At 50.8% G+C, this 14,098-nt stretch overlaps 6 protein-coding genes across 6 annotated transcripts; 3 read left to right on the top strand and 3 right to left on the bottom strand.

Annotated features, from left to right (window-relative positions):
* Nucleotides 1-854: 854 nt before the first annotated feature.
* On the top strand, nt 855-1,940 carry APUU_41137A (regulator of G-protein signaling domain-containing protein; the record flags this gene model as incomplete). Its single annotated transcript, XM_041704287.1, has 1 exon — nt 855-1,940. One exon carries the CDS (start codon nt 855-857, stop codon nt 1,938-1,940), a length of 1,086 nt encoding a protein of 361 aa, XP_041556887.1.
* An 842-nt stretch (nt 1,941-2,782) lies between these two features.
* Nucleotides 2,783-4,700, bottom strand: APUU_41136S (RUS1 family protein; the record flags this gene model as incomplete). Its single annotated transcript, XM_041704286.1, has 6 exons — nt 2,783-3,748; nt 3,823-4,163; nt 4,211-4,274; nt 4,328-4,340; nt 4,390-4,499; nt 4,548-4,700. The coding sequence occupies 6 exons, from the start codon at nt 4,698-4,700 to the stop codon at nt 2,783-2,785; spliced, it is 1,647 nt and encodes a 548-aa protein (XP_041556886.1).
* A 730-nt stretch (nt 4,701-5,430) lies between these two features.
* On the bottom strand, nt 5,431-5,848 carry APUU_41135S (alpha-ketoglutarate dehydrogenase subunit KGD4; the record flags this gene model as incomplete). Its single annotated transcript, XM_041704284.1, has 2 exons — nt 5,431-5,717; nt 5,773-5,848. The coding sequence occupies 2 exons, from the start codon at nt 5,846-5,848 to the stop codon at nt 5,431-5,433; spliced, it is 363 nt and encodes a 120-aa protein (XP_041556885.1).
* Nucleotides 5,849-6,906: 1,058 nt separating this feature from the next.
* SRB5 (mediator of RNA polymerase II transcription subunit 18) lies at nt 6,907-7,793 on the top strand (the record flags this gene model as incomplete). Its single annotated transcript, XM_041704283.1, has 2 exons — nt 6,907-7,391; nt 7,472-7,793. 2 exons carry the CDS (start codon nt 6,907-6,909, stop codon nt 7,791-7,793), a joined length of 807 nt encoding a protein of 268 aa, XP_041556884.1.
* A 358-nt stretch (nt 7,794-8,151) lies between these two features.
* Nucleotides 8,152-10,236, top strand: APUU_41133A (putative DNA 3'-phosphatase Tpp1; the record flags this gene model as incomplete). Its single annotated transcript, XM_041704282.1, has 9 exons — nt 8,152-8,242; nt 8,306-8,466; nt 8,524-8,636; nt 8,693-8,992; nt 9,045-9,172; nt 9,237-9,376; nt 9,433-9,493; nt 9,734-9,879; nt 10,072-10,236. 9 exons carry the CDS (start codon nt 8,152-8,154, stop codon nt 10,234-10,236), a joined length of 1,305 nt encoding a protein of 434 aa, XP_041556883.1.
* Nucleotides 10,237-11,681: 1,445 nt separating this feature from the next.
* On the bottom strand, nt 11,682-13,272 carry APUU_41132S (uncharacterized protein; the record flags this gene model as incomplete). The annotated part of the gene is made up of 2 exons (XM_041704281.1): nt 11,682-12,865; nt 12,969-13,272. 2 exons carry the CDS (start codon nt 13,270-13,272, stop codon nt 11,682-11,684), a joined length of 1,488 nt encoding a protein of 495 aa, XP_041556882.1.
* Between the last annotated feature and the right edge of the window lie 826 nt (nt 13,273-14,098).

Genomic DNA, 14,098 nt, shown 5'->3' with positions numbered 1-14,098 from the left:
CTGGTAAGTCAGTTTTTTGTTTTTTCTTCCCATCACTTCATCTGTCATCATCAGATCCAACAAAAATTGGATGGATGATCTTCAGGAATCAATCCACATCGCATGGCATCATTTCTGCTTCAATCGTCTTATCTGGGTGGGGTCCGACCTCGGCCTGATAGGCGGAGACCTGTCAAGGTTCTGGCTCAGAGAGGATCGACCGCGGCGGGCGCTGATTGGACGGCTCCCCTCTTCTGGGAGGGTTCTTTTCTTCTCTAGCCTAGCCCAGCCTAGCCCCAGCCCAAGTGGGCCGCAGCGCAAGTTGGCTGATCAGCGTCCATCACATCACTTCATTTCGCTCCCATGTCCCACTCCCTCGCGCTCCAGTCTCGGTCTCCAGTCTCCAGTCTGGCTGCCTCGCTCTGTTATATGCCCTTTTCTTCCCTCCTTCCCCCCCCTCTGTTTGTCCCTGTCGTCATTAATAACCTTCTTTATCCCTTATCTTCTTCCCTACCCCCCAGTTAACCTTTCTGATCAACTCTGGGATGCGCTTATCCCACCAATGACCCATCTCTCGCTCTTTTCCCTCAACTAACCGCCCGCCGTTTCCTCCAGCTCTCACTCTCGCCGTCTGTCTATCTCGGAACCATCTCGAGGCAGACCTTTCACCAACTCCATTATATAACCATCGCCATTTGCATTATCCGCTGTCACCCGGCTTCTTGCATTCGACGCAAACAACTCTCGGGCTCTCGCTACCTCTTCAAACACCCCCAGCGAGACAGGCCCACTCTCCCTTGTCTCGACCAAGGGGGAAGAGTGCAATAATTTCACTCTTACGATATATACAAACGAGGGGACGACCGCTAAGCGAGATGCTGAAGAAGAAATCCCTTCACCCTCCTCTACTCTTTTGGCACAACACTCCCAGCTCAACACCAGAACTCTCCCCGACGTCCTCATCGGACTCCGAGTCGGACGAGGACATGGAGCCTTCTGGTTCACGTCCGTTAAGTCTGACTGTTCCTCAAGGCCCTTTCTGTTCCATGCGTCCGACCCTCGATGAGGTGCTCGCGAATACGGCACCTGCTCCCTACACCCTCAGCGCTTTCATGGCCTATCTTTCGCAGAACCACTGCCTGGAGACCCTGGAATTCACAATGGATGCGAAGCGGTACCGGGAAGCTTATGACAGCGTCAGCCGTCAACTAGGACAGTTTCCAGTTACGACCGACTGCCCAGAGACCCGCCACCTGTGTATGCTCTGGCAACGACTTCTGTCTGCTTATATCGTCCCCGGATCCCCGCGGGAAATAAACGTTTCCAGCGAGGTCCGTGATTATATTCTTCTGAGACACGCCAACCAGGCTATCCCTCCTCAACCTTCGATGTTGGACGCCGCGGTTAAGCTTGTTCATGATTTGATGGAGGAGTCGATTTTCATGCCCTTTCTGAACGCCCATTCATCATCCACCCATGTGCTGCCCCTCGCAGACCCATTGTTCTCCCACGATGACAGCCATGTAACAATTGTTTCCAATCCGAGTTTGGATGAACACGCGGTGAAGCGAGTTCGCTCTAAGGGTGGGCGTCTTTCACCCCGGGCCTCGAGGGAACTAGGCTCGCCGGTTTCTTCGAGCCCGCCTGCTGGCCACCTACCTCGCTCTAATTTCTCCATCAACGCAGTCACTTCTCGTGGCAAGTCCGTGCACCGAACATCAACCCAACCGTCAAGCACTGCCAGTGGCGACTCTACTTTGACAGATGACTCTGGTAGTCTTCAGTCGAGTACCGGGGAGCCGATGACTCCCCCAACCACCCCACCATCTAGTGAGCCCGGGATGCAGGCGAGCAGCCCCAAGAACCGCGTCGACAACCCCTGGAAGAAAATGGGCATGAAGCTCGGGTTCAAAAAGCGAGGCAACGCCAGCCAAAGCATGCGTTTCCCTTCGGACGAATGACTATGGCTTGTTCCACACATGATTTGACGTTATCACATCTCCTCATCGAAAAGAAGAAGACAAAAACATCTCGACGTCACGACCGATATCGTACACCAACCTCTACTCTCAATTCCCCTACGATCCTAAACGGATCATGTCTGAAAACCGATACGAATGGACGGCGTAATGCACGGGCATTTTTATTACACATACGGAAGCATTTTCATATCTGGCGTTATTTTCTACAGCGAGTGAGCGAGCATTCTTCAGTTTTGCACAAGAATAGATAGAACGGTCCACCTAGAAAAGGAGGTTTTCTGCTCGGCGTTTTCTTTTTCTTTTTCTTTTTCTTTTTCTTTCTTTTTTTTTTTCTTGTGTTTCAAAACATTTTCTCATGACTGTCTACTTGATGCATCATGCGCATATGCGAAAGCTGGATAGCCTTCGTATCATGAATTGGCGGGACCTGATTTGTTGCACCTGTTTCTATAACTAGCATACACCCTTCTCCTGTGTGTTTTAGTATTCACGACATTGGCATTGGCATTGGCATTTACTTAGTATACTAGTCTAGATACCCAATGTGTGATAAATACTTGAAGCATTGTTTTCCAGCCTCTGAACTACCTTCTCTTCGACGTATCGGCAATATTGGGCCCAGCCCTACCTACCATAGAATACCAGATGGCATGCATGTATGTAAGTATGCCTAACCAGAGGCGATACGCATAACCTCATGGCTCTCGCAGTCCCATGTCATCCACCCAATCCCAATCTAACGACATCCCCATATCCTGTCTTGTCCATCCATCCAGCCCTTCCAAACCCCTCACTGAACCCGTCTCATCCAGTCAAGCTACCTATGAAGAAGAGGACGAAACAACAACTCCCCCCCCAACTCTCGTCTCCAGCGCAGATCCACCTCCCTCCCCATCAACATCCCACCCGCCCTCTCTCAGCGAATCAATATACCTCTCGAACCGAGCCCCCTCATTCAGGTAGCCCAGCGTGCGTGAGAGAGTCGCCAACGCCCGCTGCCCCGTTTCGTCATGCCCAATGCTAGTTTGCTCATCCTCTGGGGAGGACACCAGGAGTCGTGCAGCGAGGAGCGCATGCATCCACGCCTTTAAGTGGGACTTGGGCGTGCTAGATGGTTTGAGGAGGATTGTTGCGTCTGTGTGGTTTTGGTTGCTTAGGCTGCTGCTTTTATGGGTGGTAATAGTAGTGGTGGTGGTGGTGTGGGTTCTGGGAAGGAGGTGCAGGAGGATTATGTAGTCCTCGTCATTGCAAAGGGATGTCATCTCTCCCAGCGGGAGGGTAGTTTTGAGCGAATTGGAGCCACGCATGGTGGTCGACGACGAACGTGAGAGGAATTGAGGTAGCGAACCGCCAATCTGGCATGATCCTAATGTTTCTGTTTCTGTTTCCATTGAGGAGGATCTAGAAGAGTACCAATCAAGCGCGCCGCCTGCGTTGAAGACCCGTTCTTGTTTGGAGACTTGCGCTGGCGTTAGGGTTGATACTTTTTGCGTTTCTTTTGCGTTTGGCTGGCGTTTTTGTTCTTTCTCCTGTTGCTCCTGGTTTGAGATGAGGTTGGGAAAGTCCGGGTCTGAGGAAAGGAGGCCTGAGAAGACGATATTGGCCCGTTGTCTATTAAGGGTAGTCATTTGCACGGAGCGCACGGCCGCATAGTTAAGAGATAGGTGAAGAGTTAAAAGGAGGGTGAGAGTGATCCAGGTTGCTGTGAAGCCCGTGATGTGGGAGACAACCAAGGATCCGACCAGCATCCCGATCAGAGAAATAACTGTCTCCTGGGATGAATCTTTCTATTTCGGGTTGGCAGTTTAGGTTAGCTAGCCCTTCTATAATAATACGTAGTTGAACGGAAGAAAAAACGCACGGCATTGACCTCAGCGAGGTTCCCCCATTTCGCAAAATGAGCACTCAGACTTGCTTTCGAGCTTCCCCCGGCCACGCCGCAGAGAGCACGAAGCACGCCAGCGGCACTGAGAATGGTTACCCGACTAACCCCGGCCGGGATCATGGGCGATAAGCAGTCGAGTACCATCGCGAGGTCGTTAAAAATGTCCGCTGCGAAGCGGTACATCTTACATTCCGGCTCGAGCGCCGTTCCAACGCGGTGCGCGAAGAGAATTGTTGCGACTCGTCCAGATGTATCTTGGAGGATATGAAGGAGGAGAGCAGACGTTGGAGAAGCATTAGCATTTCCGACTCCCACGCCTGTATGGTTTTAGCTTGGCATTTTGCATGAATTCTGGGTTGCGGACCTTGTAGAACGGCTCGCGATGCTAGTAAGCCGGCAATGGAGCTGCTGAACGCCTGGAGAGAGTCCTTGTCCAAATGAGCATGGTGCATTTGTATCGCGCGTTGCGTGCGCAACTTACGAATATTTGATATCTGTCCTCTATTAGTATCTGTACGGTCCGAAGGCCTGGGGTTAACTCACGGGACATAATCATCGCTAACGCTATGCGGATAACCAGCTGGAAGAAACACGTCTATCAAGAGACTTTGTAGAGAACCTAGAGACCATGGTGCTGAGCTAGAGGAAGTATGCTGATGCATCGTCAGTCGTGCCTGAGCGGAGCGATTGCCAGGACTCACTGCTACATCTACACGACCTGTGACTTGGCCTCCTTTTCCACTGATGGATGATGCGGGCCCTGGAGAGGGCTCGGAGTAGATATACGTTGATGTTGGGTTATTGAGTTCGTCGACCTCGGTGAAGGTAATCGTCTTCGTACCATGAGTATCCATGTTTTATGACCAATTGCGATACATGCGATAATACAAAATTTCCCTGCACACGCCTGTTTGGCGTTGGAAATATCAATAGAGGAGGGATGTGTACCTAGGTACGTACACGGTGAATGAAGAGGACGATAACTGATGCGATAGTTGGTTGTTGATACTTGGAGAAACCGCGCTTAAATAAAGTGTCAGCGGGCAGGTGACGGCACGTGTCGTACAGTCGACCTCGAGTACATTTTGGCCGTTAGTTGTTGCTACATTTCTAATAACTGTCAATTGAGCAGTCTACGACTTCATGGAGTAGTGTATGTCAAACAATCAATTGTTCTGACCTAAGTATAGACCTGGAGCTGAGGAACCTTGCCTCTAGCATTCCAGGCTTTTCCAACAAACAAGTCCATCTATGACCTTGATAACTTGATATCAAATATATCCCGCATAACGCGCGCCAGAAGAATAGTAAAAACCGCTAAGCACGAAGACTAGCAAAACCACCTGCGCCGTGAACAAGAAGATAAGTGAATAAAAAGGAAAGTCGCAAAGGTCGCGGTCAAGCCGGCCTTTGATATAGTGTCGGGGTTCGCAAGCCACTGGGGCTGCTTTGAGCCTCAAACGACTTCTGGTATTGGGAGTGACCGTGGAGCGTCCTCCCTCGCGTCTCAAGCATGCCACTCGTCCATGTGTCTCATCTTGACCATCATCATCGAATCATTCTGTGCAAAGATGACTCGTAGAATCAAATGTGTAGGCTGGCGCCGCCAGTCTCAATGGCCTCAATTTCGGCCTCGCTGTAAGGGAGGCGGTGGAAACGAGTGGGGAGGTCGGCGCGATCGAAAAACACGCCCTGCTGAGGCTGGATGGGTCCAAGAGAAACTCCAGGGCTACGGCCAACGGAGCCCTGAGAGAACGAAGCGCGTCCGAGGGGCCCGTGCTGCTGCGCCTTTGCGCGGTAGGCGGCGAAGGAGTCTGGAAGGACACCGGTGGGAGAGGCCGGGTGAGGCCGGGGGCTGTGGTCAACAGACTCTGATGGCAGTTAGCGGTGGAAACCGATTGAGCTGGATTCGCGTGAGGTACGTACGAGGAATAGAACGTTTGCCCACGAAGCGGATAAGAGGGGTCCGGGCAGCGTTACGCAGAGAAACGGTGGCACGCATTTTGAAAGAGGTGGTGGGAAAGAAAAGTTGGATTAACCGGAATTAAGATTCTGAAGCGGACTCGGAAAGGATCGAGAGATTGGTATGGATAAAGAAGAAGAGGATTACTATATTTACAGTAGACGGCCAGGAGACACTGGAGCTGGAAGATTGAGAGCGAGAGAGGGGATGGGGAGCAAAAGAGGAAGAGCGGAAGCGAGGGAGGAGAGGGCTTGATAAGTTCCTCTCAAGTCGCGGCAGGAACGCTATCAGGACCAAGTGGTGTGATAATCTTTTCACTAATAGTTACCGGATGTGTAACGCGAATACCGTTATTTACGCCCGCCCCGCTGGGGTGCTGACAGGTTCGGGGTAAATCTCAGTCTTGCATCCGATTATCGTTGTATCAAATGCCGGACGTTTTCTCAAAGGAGTCATCCGCTCGTTGCGCTTCGCCGCCGCTCACTTCGCATTTTACCCAACCCGCATCGCCGGTGAGGAGTTAGGTTGTCTACTGAGGTGGAGGATCGCTGCTCGCCTTCTCCCCCGCATGATCCCTCCTTATCCCACCCCTCCAATTTGCTCGAAGTCGACGCAACCATCAAGGGTCGCCCTCCGCTCGGTCCCAGACAGGAATTCCAGCAACAGCTCCAACCATTCACGTGACATCCCCGAGAGTTCCGCCGAGACGGTAACGAAACGCCGAAGAAACAGCTGCTGGTGACTGGCGGGGATTGCCTCAACTCCGAGTCCAACCACACCATTATTCTTCCAGCTGCAGGGTGGTCAGAGTTTCCGTTGGAGCTGCCCCAATAATAGTCAGCATTATTATCTGGGGAGAACAGATTCCGAGTGACCATCGAACCATATCCCCTCCGACATCGTTCGACCTCCAAAATCTTCACAAATCCAGTTGCACCTAACTCGGAAAACGTGGAAAAGTGCCCGTTCCGGCTTTTCCCGCTGGCTGCTTCCCACCCGGTCGCAGCCCAACGTTGGAAATCCCGGCTCTGTGATTTTGTGACGCGACTCGCTTCGGACTCGACCCGACCACTGCCTGGTTACTATTGCGACCTAACATGCACGAGCTACTGCTTTTCGCCTCGGTTCCCGCCCACCAACACCATGAGCTGTTACAACAGCTGACCGGCCTGACGGCCATGCAACCCCGTCACCGTCTCGAAAGGCGTTTGATCTTCAAGGCAACTCGGAAGCCTGGCTTGGTCAATGCGCGCGGCGGCAGTAGTCGGGAAGTGCAGGGCGCTGATCTCGTACGGCTCAATAAGATGCTCAATGGGCAGATGTTCTATACACAAGTCGTCGGCCCAGTCTCCGATGCTGATTTTAATGTAAAGCCCACATCTTCCGAGAGCTCGGATGCGAGTATGGCTGGGACGGATGAGGCTCCAGGTAGTTCCTATGATTATGACAGCCAACCATGGAAACTCGAATTTAGGGACATCCCGGAGGCGGGAACTAGATCGACCATCACAGCTCGGCTGGCGGCCAGCGCTGCTCTCCCCAAAGGCGATATTGTGACGCCGATGAATGCCTGGGGGTATAGGTCAGTCCCCCCCCCCCACATAGCCCATAATCATATGTTCCATCTAGTAGTGGTATGTGGTTTATTGACAAGTGCTACAGTTTCGTCACCGAGTACGTGGTGGAAGGAGATACCTTCATTCATAACGACATCGTAATCTTTCTGCACCGTGTGCTACACTATCCTATTCAAGGCCAGGAACCACATGAACCGCGGCGACAGCTGCCTTCGTTCAAAGAATTGTTGCCCTTGGAAAGGACCGGAAGCTATGTCCTTCAGGCTGCCATTGCAGTCCAGGATGGCAGTAATCAAGAGCTTATGAGAACTGCCTCTCAGCATCTATTTGGTCTTCGGGAGCAGCTTAAATCAGCTGTTCGCCTCGAGCAGGCTGATCGACTGTCTCTGGACACCCGCGCCAAGTAACTAGACGGCGATATTTACATTTTTACTTATACCCCGGAGCAGGCCTCCAAGTAGATCCGTTGAGAATAAAAGTATATTTCAAAATTAATTAGAGGACCATCAATTTTACAGAAAAGTAGGGCGCCATCCTCCTGGCCACCAGTAATGTATAAGTGGACTTGTCTATACAACAGCGATTTTGGTAGAGCATGTGACTTCGCGAGCTTCAAGGCGCGTGGGCGCGTCAACCTGAAGCAACTGAACCCATCTCACAAGTCTCAACTTAATCCTCTGCATTTAATCCTTGACTCTTGTTTCAATACATCAATATACCGTCTTAGTGAAGCTATAAATCATTTATTTCACTTTTGCTACCAGAATGGCCGGGGGAGGGCCTGTGAAGCGTGCTGCGTCGCCAAAGCCGATCTCACCACCACCCAATCGGCGGAAAGTCGATTCTACAGTGAAAAGTACGTAAAGCTAAATGGTTTTTGTTTGCATTTATATTAACGTAGATGTTCCATTTCCTGAAGAGACTGTTGCAACTTCATTCTTCACGCCGGCATCGAAAAAGAAGCCTGAGCCAATCACGTGGAGAATTGTCAACAACACTTTGATAGTCGGCAAATTCTCCCCGGAGTTAAGTCAAGAACGAAAAGCCTCTGACAAGCCACGGATAGCTGCATTTGATTTTGTGTGTTTCCTTGGTTGATTCGATCCAGATGACATTCGTGGGACTGACTGTTTCTAGGACTCTACATTAGTTTCCACGGCATCGGGGAACAGGTTCCCCAGAAATGCGGCCGACTGGAAGTGGTGGAACCAAGGTGCTCGTTCGAAGCTGCAGAAGCTGAACGCAGATGGGTAGGTCTAAAGCTTAGCCGTTGTCTACATGGCCTGGACGAGCTGACAGCTTTCAGGTACCATGTGACTATCATCTCAAACCAGAAAGCAATTAGTCTGAAGAAGGATAAGAAAGGTGACGATTCGAAGAGTCTGACAAACTTCAAAGAGAGAGTCTCGGCTGTCATGAAGGAGCTTGACATCCCGCTCAGTGTGTACGCTGCGACGGAGGATGATGAATATAGGAAACCGAGAATTGGAATGTGGCGAGAGTTTTTCGACGACTATGATCTCGATGTAACCGGGATTGATGCGGACGCATCAATATTTGTTGGTGATGCCGCTGGACGACCAACAGACCATTCTTCGGTCGACCGGTAAGTCATACTTTTTGGTCGTGAGAGACTAGTCCTGGCTAACAGCATCAAGTGGATTTGCAGCAAATGCCAGTATACCTTTCAAGACACCTGAAGAGTTCTTTCTCAATGCTCCCCCTGAACCAGTTGTTGAGTCTTTTGATCCATCGGTATATCTAGAGTCTGATTCCACCGACGATGGTAAGGCTGCCATTGGCAAAAGCATGGGCGATAATTGATGTTAATGACAATATTTGAGCACCAGCGTTGCCACCATTCTCGCGAAAAAGCCCGTTGGAGCTAGTGATATTTTGTGGTAGCCCGAGTGCTGGGAAATCAACCTTCTATTGGGACTACCTCAAACCACTAGATTATGAGAGAGTGAACCAAGATATCCTGAAAACCGTGCGTTTCTTACCTCTCTCCACAGGAAACATTTCGAAAATTGACAAAACCATCAGAGACCGAAATGCATCAAGGTCGCCAAAGAGCACCTCGCGGCTGGAAAGTCTGTTGTTGTAGGTACGTATAAGCAAATATTTACCCGAGTTTAGCCCTGCAAAACACCCGGACTGCCCGTTTCTATTCGGATCATGCAAACAATCGCCCTTGCATTTCTGTCCGACGTTGAGCAGCGAGCATTGCTCAGTAGGATTGTCAACTCAGCCGCCCTGCTATTTACCGGCCCGCTCACAACATATTAACAATTGATATTTAGGTTCAAGCCATTGATCGCTGACATCTCTCTTTCCTTTTTCCTAGATAACACAAACGCCGATGTAGACACGAGATCCCAATGGGTCAACGTTGCGAAGGAGGCCAATGTCCCAATCCGGTGTATTTACTTCTCTGCGCCTCCGGAGGTTTGCAAGCACAACAACGCGGTTCGCGCCGCAAACATAAGCCTGGTAAGTCAACTCAAGCGTTTCCGTATTTGTGTCAACCTTGTTTGCATTCTCCAAAAGCAATACTTCCCTAGGCTACTGTAGCTTTGACTGCCGAACTACTCCCTACATCCACCCATACATGCATCTACCTACATGCTTGCATATTTACCCAGCATACTGAATTCAGTCTAACAAAATACCCTCAAAAAATAGAACCCCGAGTCCCGCACCTCCCTCCCGGGAATCGCATTCGGCGACTTTTCCCGCCGCTTCGCTGAGCCCACCCTCTCTGAAGGTTTTCAAGATATCATCCGCGTCGACTTCCGATTCCGCGGCGACGAGGAGGCCAGAAATATCTGGAACCAGTACTGGATTTGACCTGTCTGACCTGGCTTATTGTGTTTTCTGATCTGGGAAGGGTTGGATTGGCCGGCGAACTACCTATTCACCTGGACTAGAGTAGCATACGGGTTGGGTTGGCAGTTTCCTTCCTTGTATCATATGTCATGCCATCCATTCTATCTAGTATATTAGATATTCCGCGAGACCAAGGAAGACAAAGTCGGATCGACGAAGACGAGAGCTGCGATATCCAATTGCACCTCCCATGGACCATCCAAGCACCTATCTCTATATCTACATAAAAGAAGAAAACGCAAGAAATCCTGCTGAAGATTCAAGACAAAGCACATACTTGCCTACCCACTAGTACTTTATGCATACGCTATGCAGCACTGATGATCGCTCTATAACCGTGAAACGTTACTCAAGGGCCCCTAGGCCTGCACGCGACCTCGTTCAATCAAATTTCAAAGGGGAGAAAAGCTTTGGTCTCTCCCTGGTGGCGGCCCGGTGCTGCTCACTGTCTTTGTTCCAAGTGGCTGGCATTCCTCCGACTCTGGGCCCTGCGCGCCGGCTTCTGTGTAAATGCAGGTCGGATTATTTGGGGGAGGGTCTACTATTGTAAACTTGAATTTGAAACCAACCTGGAACTCTCCTGCAAGGGTCTAGTTATCGAATCTACCTCTGCGCACCTACTCCCGTCTCTAAAACAAACAAACAAAAGTCAAATTTGAATTATTTATTCATGTTCATTATGGGAAGTGAATATGTTTGGATAATATATACAAGGTCTGCACGGCATCCGTGCTTTGTGAGATCAATCAACTGCTCTAAGAGGTACAATGGGCCACAGGCTGAAGGTCTCATCCATTTTTTGGCAGTTGCTTTTCTTTTCCTTCCTCCAGGCGTTCCCGGGTATCATAATAGGGATAACAAAACCCTTGCAACCGTCCTTCCCGCCACTTTTTTTTAACCCCTCGATAGAGGCTAATAATTTCGCCCTTTTTTCTGCGGTTCATGCAAGGTATACAGGTGTAAGGAACGGAACTGACCACGACGTACAACCACACCATTGTATCGGGTAAATGGAGACTGTCCATCGTGTAATCATGTAAAAGGGTAGAGATACAAAGGGAAAAGGTATCAAGTGTTCATAAAGGAGTGGATTGCGCACAGCGAGACAGTAGTCGCGGGCGCATCAGGTCATCAGTCATTATTGGATCATAGATCACAGCGTAAGAAAATGAAACGTAATGTGGCTGTATAAATCGCACAGACGTAAACATAAGAAGGGAACAGTTAGACATTAGTCATCGCACGCTTTGCCGAGTCTTTCGAATCAGCATTTTGAGAGGCGTGGATAGCAATAAGATGTTGTACATCCAAGCCTCTCAAACTTGTTTGCCTTTTTTTTTTTTTTTCTTTTTTGAGATAGACGCGGGGCCCGTGGCGATTTCGAAGTCGGCGGAGGCGGAAGGTCCCTAGACTCGAGACACGAGATCTTGGAAGAATTTGAAAAAATTTCGTTTCAACGACCGATCACGGCATCGTCCAGTTGCAGGTGCTATCTTCATAGGGCCGACAATCTCGCCATCGCCCAACTCCGGAAACTTTTTGTCGTGCAGGGTTGGGATCCTGACCTGCTCGCACGGGTCACGGTGGTGAGACTCGATCGTACTCAGCACAGGCCCGTTCGATTCGATCTGGGCGAGCATCGCATCGTAATGCCGCTTCCATTCGCGGTTAATCGACTCCCATTTTTCCTGCGTCAATTTGTAAATCTTCGACGTGATACCATAATGTTCTCCGGTCCGAACTAGGTGCTTCGTGAAATTGCACTGCGCCAAATCCCACTGGCTCCGCAACTGCTGGAACGATTCGACGTTGTAAACTTCAGGAACATAAGGCTCCGGCTGGATGGTGAAATTAGCATGGCCGAGCTGAATCGCCCACTCGTCGTTTGGATCGGAAAGAGTCAAAGGAGGAACATCCCCAGAAACAGTTCGGACCGTACTGGCTCGTGGGCGGTTGAAAGAGGCGATTGAGGGCTTGGTGGACAATGGAGGGGACGGGAGGCCAGCTAAGCGGTCTCGAAGTGCATTTGCATCTGGGCTGGCGTTTGAAACGTCGGCAACAGACGGTGACTGCAACGGGGAGTGGATTTTAGACACGGGGTATTCCGACTCATCACCCATAAAGGGTGGGAGCAGAGGTGTCGTAGCTTGTGGAGCGGACTCATCTAGTTGTGGCTGGTTCGCTTTAGCGATGTCGATAGAGCGTGCATTTGATTCGCTGAGACGGTCTTCGAAGATGGTCCTCGCGGGCGATGGAGGAATCTGAGCGGAATCAACCCAGGTCATCTGGCAAGCTGTGGTCGGGCTAGCAGCGAATACAGATGCTGATGAGTTGGTCCGGGACCGGATTTGCGGTGAGAACGATTCCCCATCTGGGCCGTCGGACGCTCGTTTGGACTTCCAACGATGTGAGATGGTGGATATCCGCGAGCCAATTCGGGAAAGGCCGTTAGCTGAGGCATTGTCGGAGCGCCTCTTTTTCGGGGAGTGAACCGTATCCATCCCAGCATCAGTGAGATCGCAGCCGTCGCAAGTACTGACTGTGGATAGATATGAATCTTCAGGGACGGATAACCCTTGATCGAAGTGTTCTGTATATCAATTGTTAGTCGGGGATTTTTTTTACTATTAAAAGAACCGTGACAGTGGAAAGGCAAAAGAGGAAAAATGAGGCTGGGAGCAAGGGCAGCATACGGAAATATTCCTCCTCTAAATCCCTCGCCTGCGATCCGCAGGGTTCCTCCTCTTTTACGCCTGTCAAGGGATTTCGAGTAGCGATATCCATCGAGTTGCCATGGCCAGGGGATGAGACAAGCGACGACGCGGAACTCGAGAAGCGCGTATGCCCTTTGGCGGAAAACAAAGAAACCGCGGGTGAGACTGGAGTGGATGCGGTCAAAGGAGACTGGGGAGGCTGGCGAGAGGGAGGCGAAAGGTCGCGCATTGTGTCAATGCCCTCGTGCCGCCTGGCCTCGAGAAGCTGCGAGAGCTTCAGCATTGCAGAGCGTAGTGGTGTTTGTAGACAGACGATCTGGAGCTAGGTCTGGATCGTGACTCTGAAATTGGTGTGAATTTTAAGGTTCCGAGCGCCGATCAGTGAGGTTGCTCACGTGCGGCAGGTGAAGGACAGAACAAGAGACGAAGAGATGGATTTAGGGAAGAACAATCATATCGGGAGAGACGGAGAGTTCAAGAAGAGGATGGAGATGAAAGAGTGGCGGGGAGGTGAAGGTGGCGGAGAAAGGTTATAGGAACTGAGGGAAGGCGATGGGAGGAATTCCGGCTGTCAACGCGGTCGAAGTAGAGAGTAAAGTCGAGGAAAGACGGGGCAGCCGAAAAGGCAACGGGGTTGAAGAAGAAACTGCGAGAGCTGTGCGCACGGAGCAGCAGGTGCAGAATTGAGAATTATTATTATTATTGAGAAGGAAGAAACCGCCAGTGCTGGGGAAGCAATCGCTCTGTAGGGCAGCAGTGACCGCGGGCAGGCAGACGACAGGGAAAACGTGGAGCGCGCTGAGTGTGACTCGTTGGTGGAGGAGCGACAGTTGGCTCAGGTTGGCTGGCAGTGACAGCTCAGCAGCAGCAGTCAATCAGAAAGAGTCTCTTCGCGAGCGCGTTCAAGGGTGAAATCCTGAGGAAGCTGTCATACGCAGAATTCTCATCGAACGGAAGCGACGAGAGAGTCAGCAAGAGAGGATCAGGTCAGGACAAAATCCACCGTCCAGTCGCGACCGTCCCAGGGTTCCGTTTGTTGCCACGACTGGCTGAGCTATACAGCGTTGGTTACCCGGTGTCACAGTCCTAGCTTAAGCTGTCTGATATAG

The sequence above is a fragment of the Aspergillus puulaauensis genome, chromosome 4 (genome assembly GCF_016861865.1).
Source record: "Aspergillus puulaauensis MK2 DNA, chromosome 4, nearly complete sequence".
Taxonomy (NCBI): Eukaryota; Fungi; Ascomycota; class Eurotiomycetes; order Eurotiales; family Aspergillaceae; genus Aspergillus; species Aspergillus puulaauensis.
This window is presented reverse-complemented; position numbering and strand designations above follow the sequence as displayed.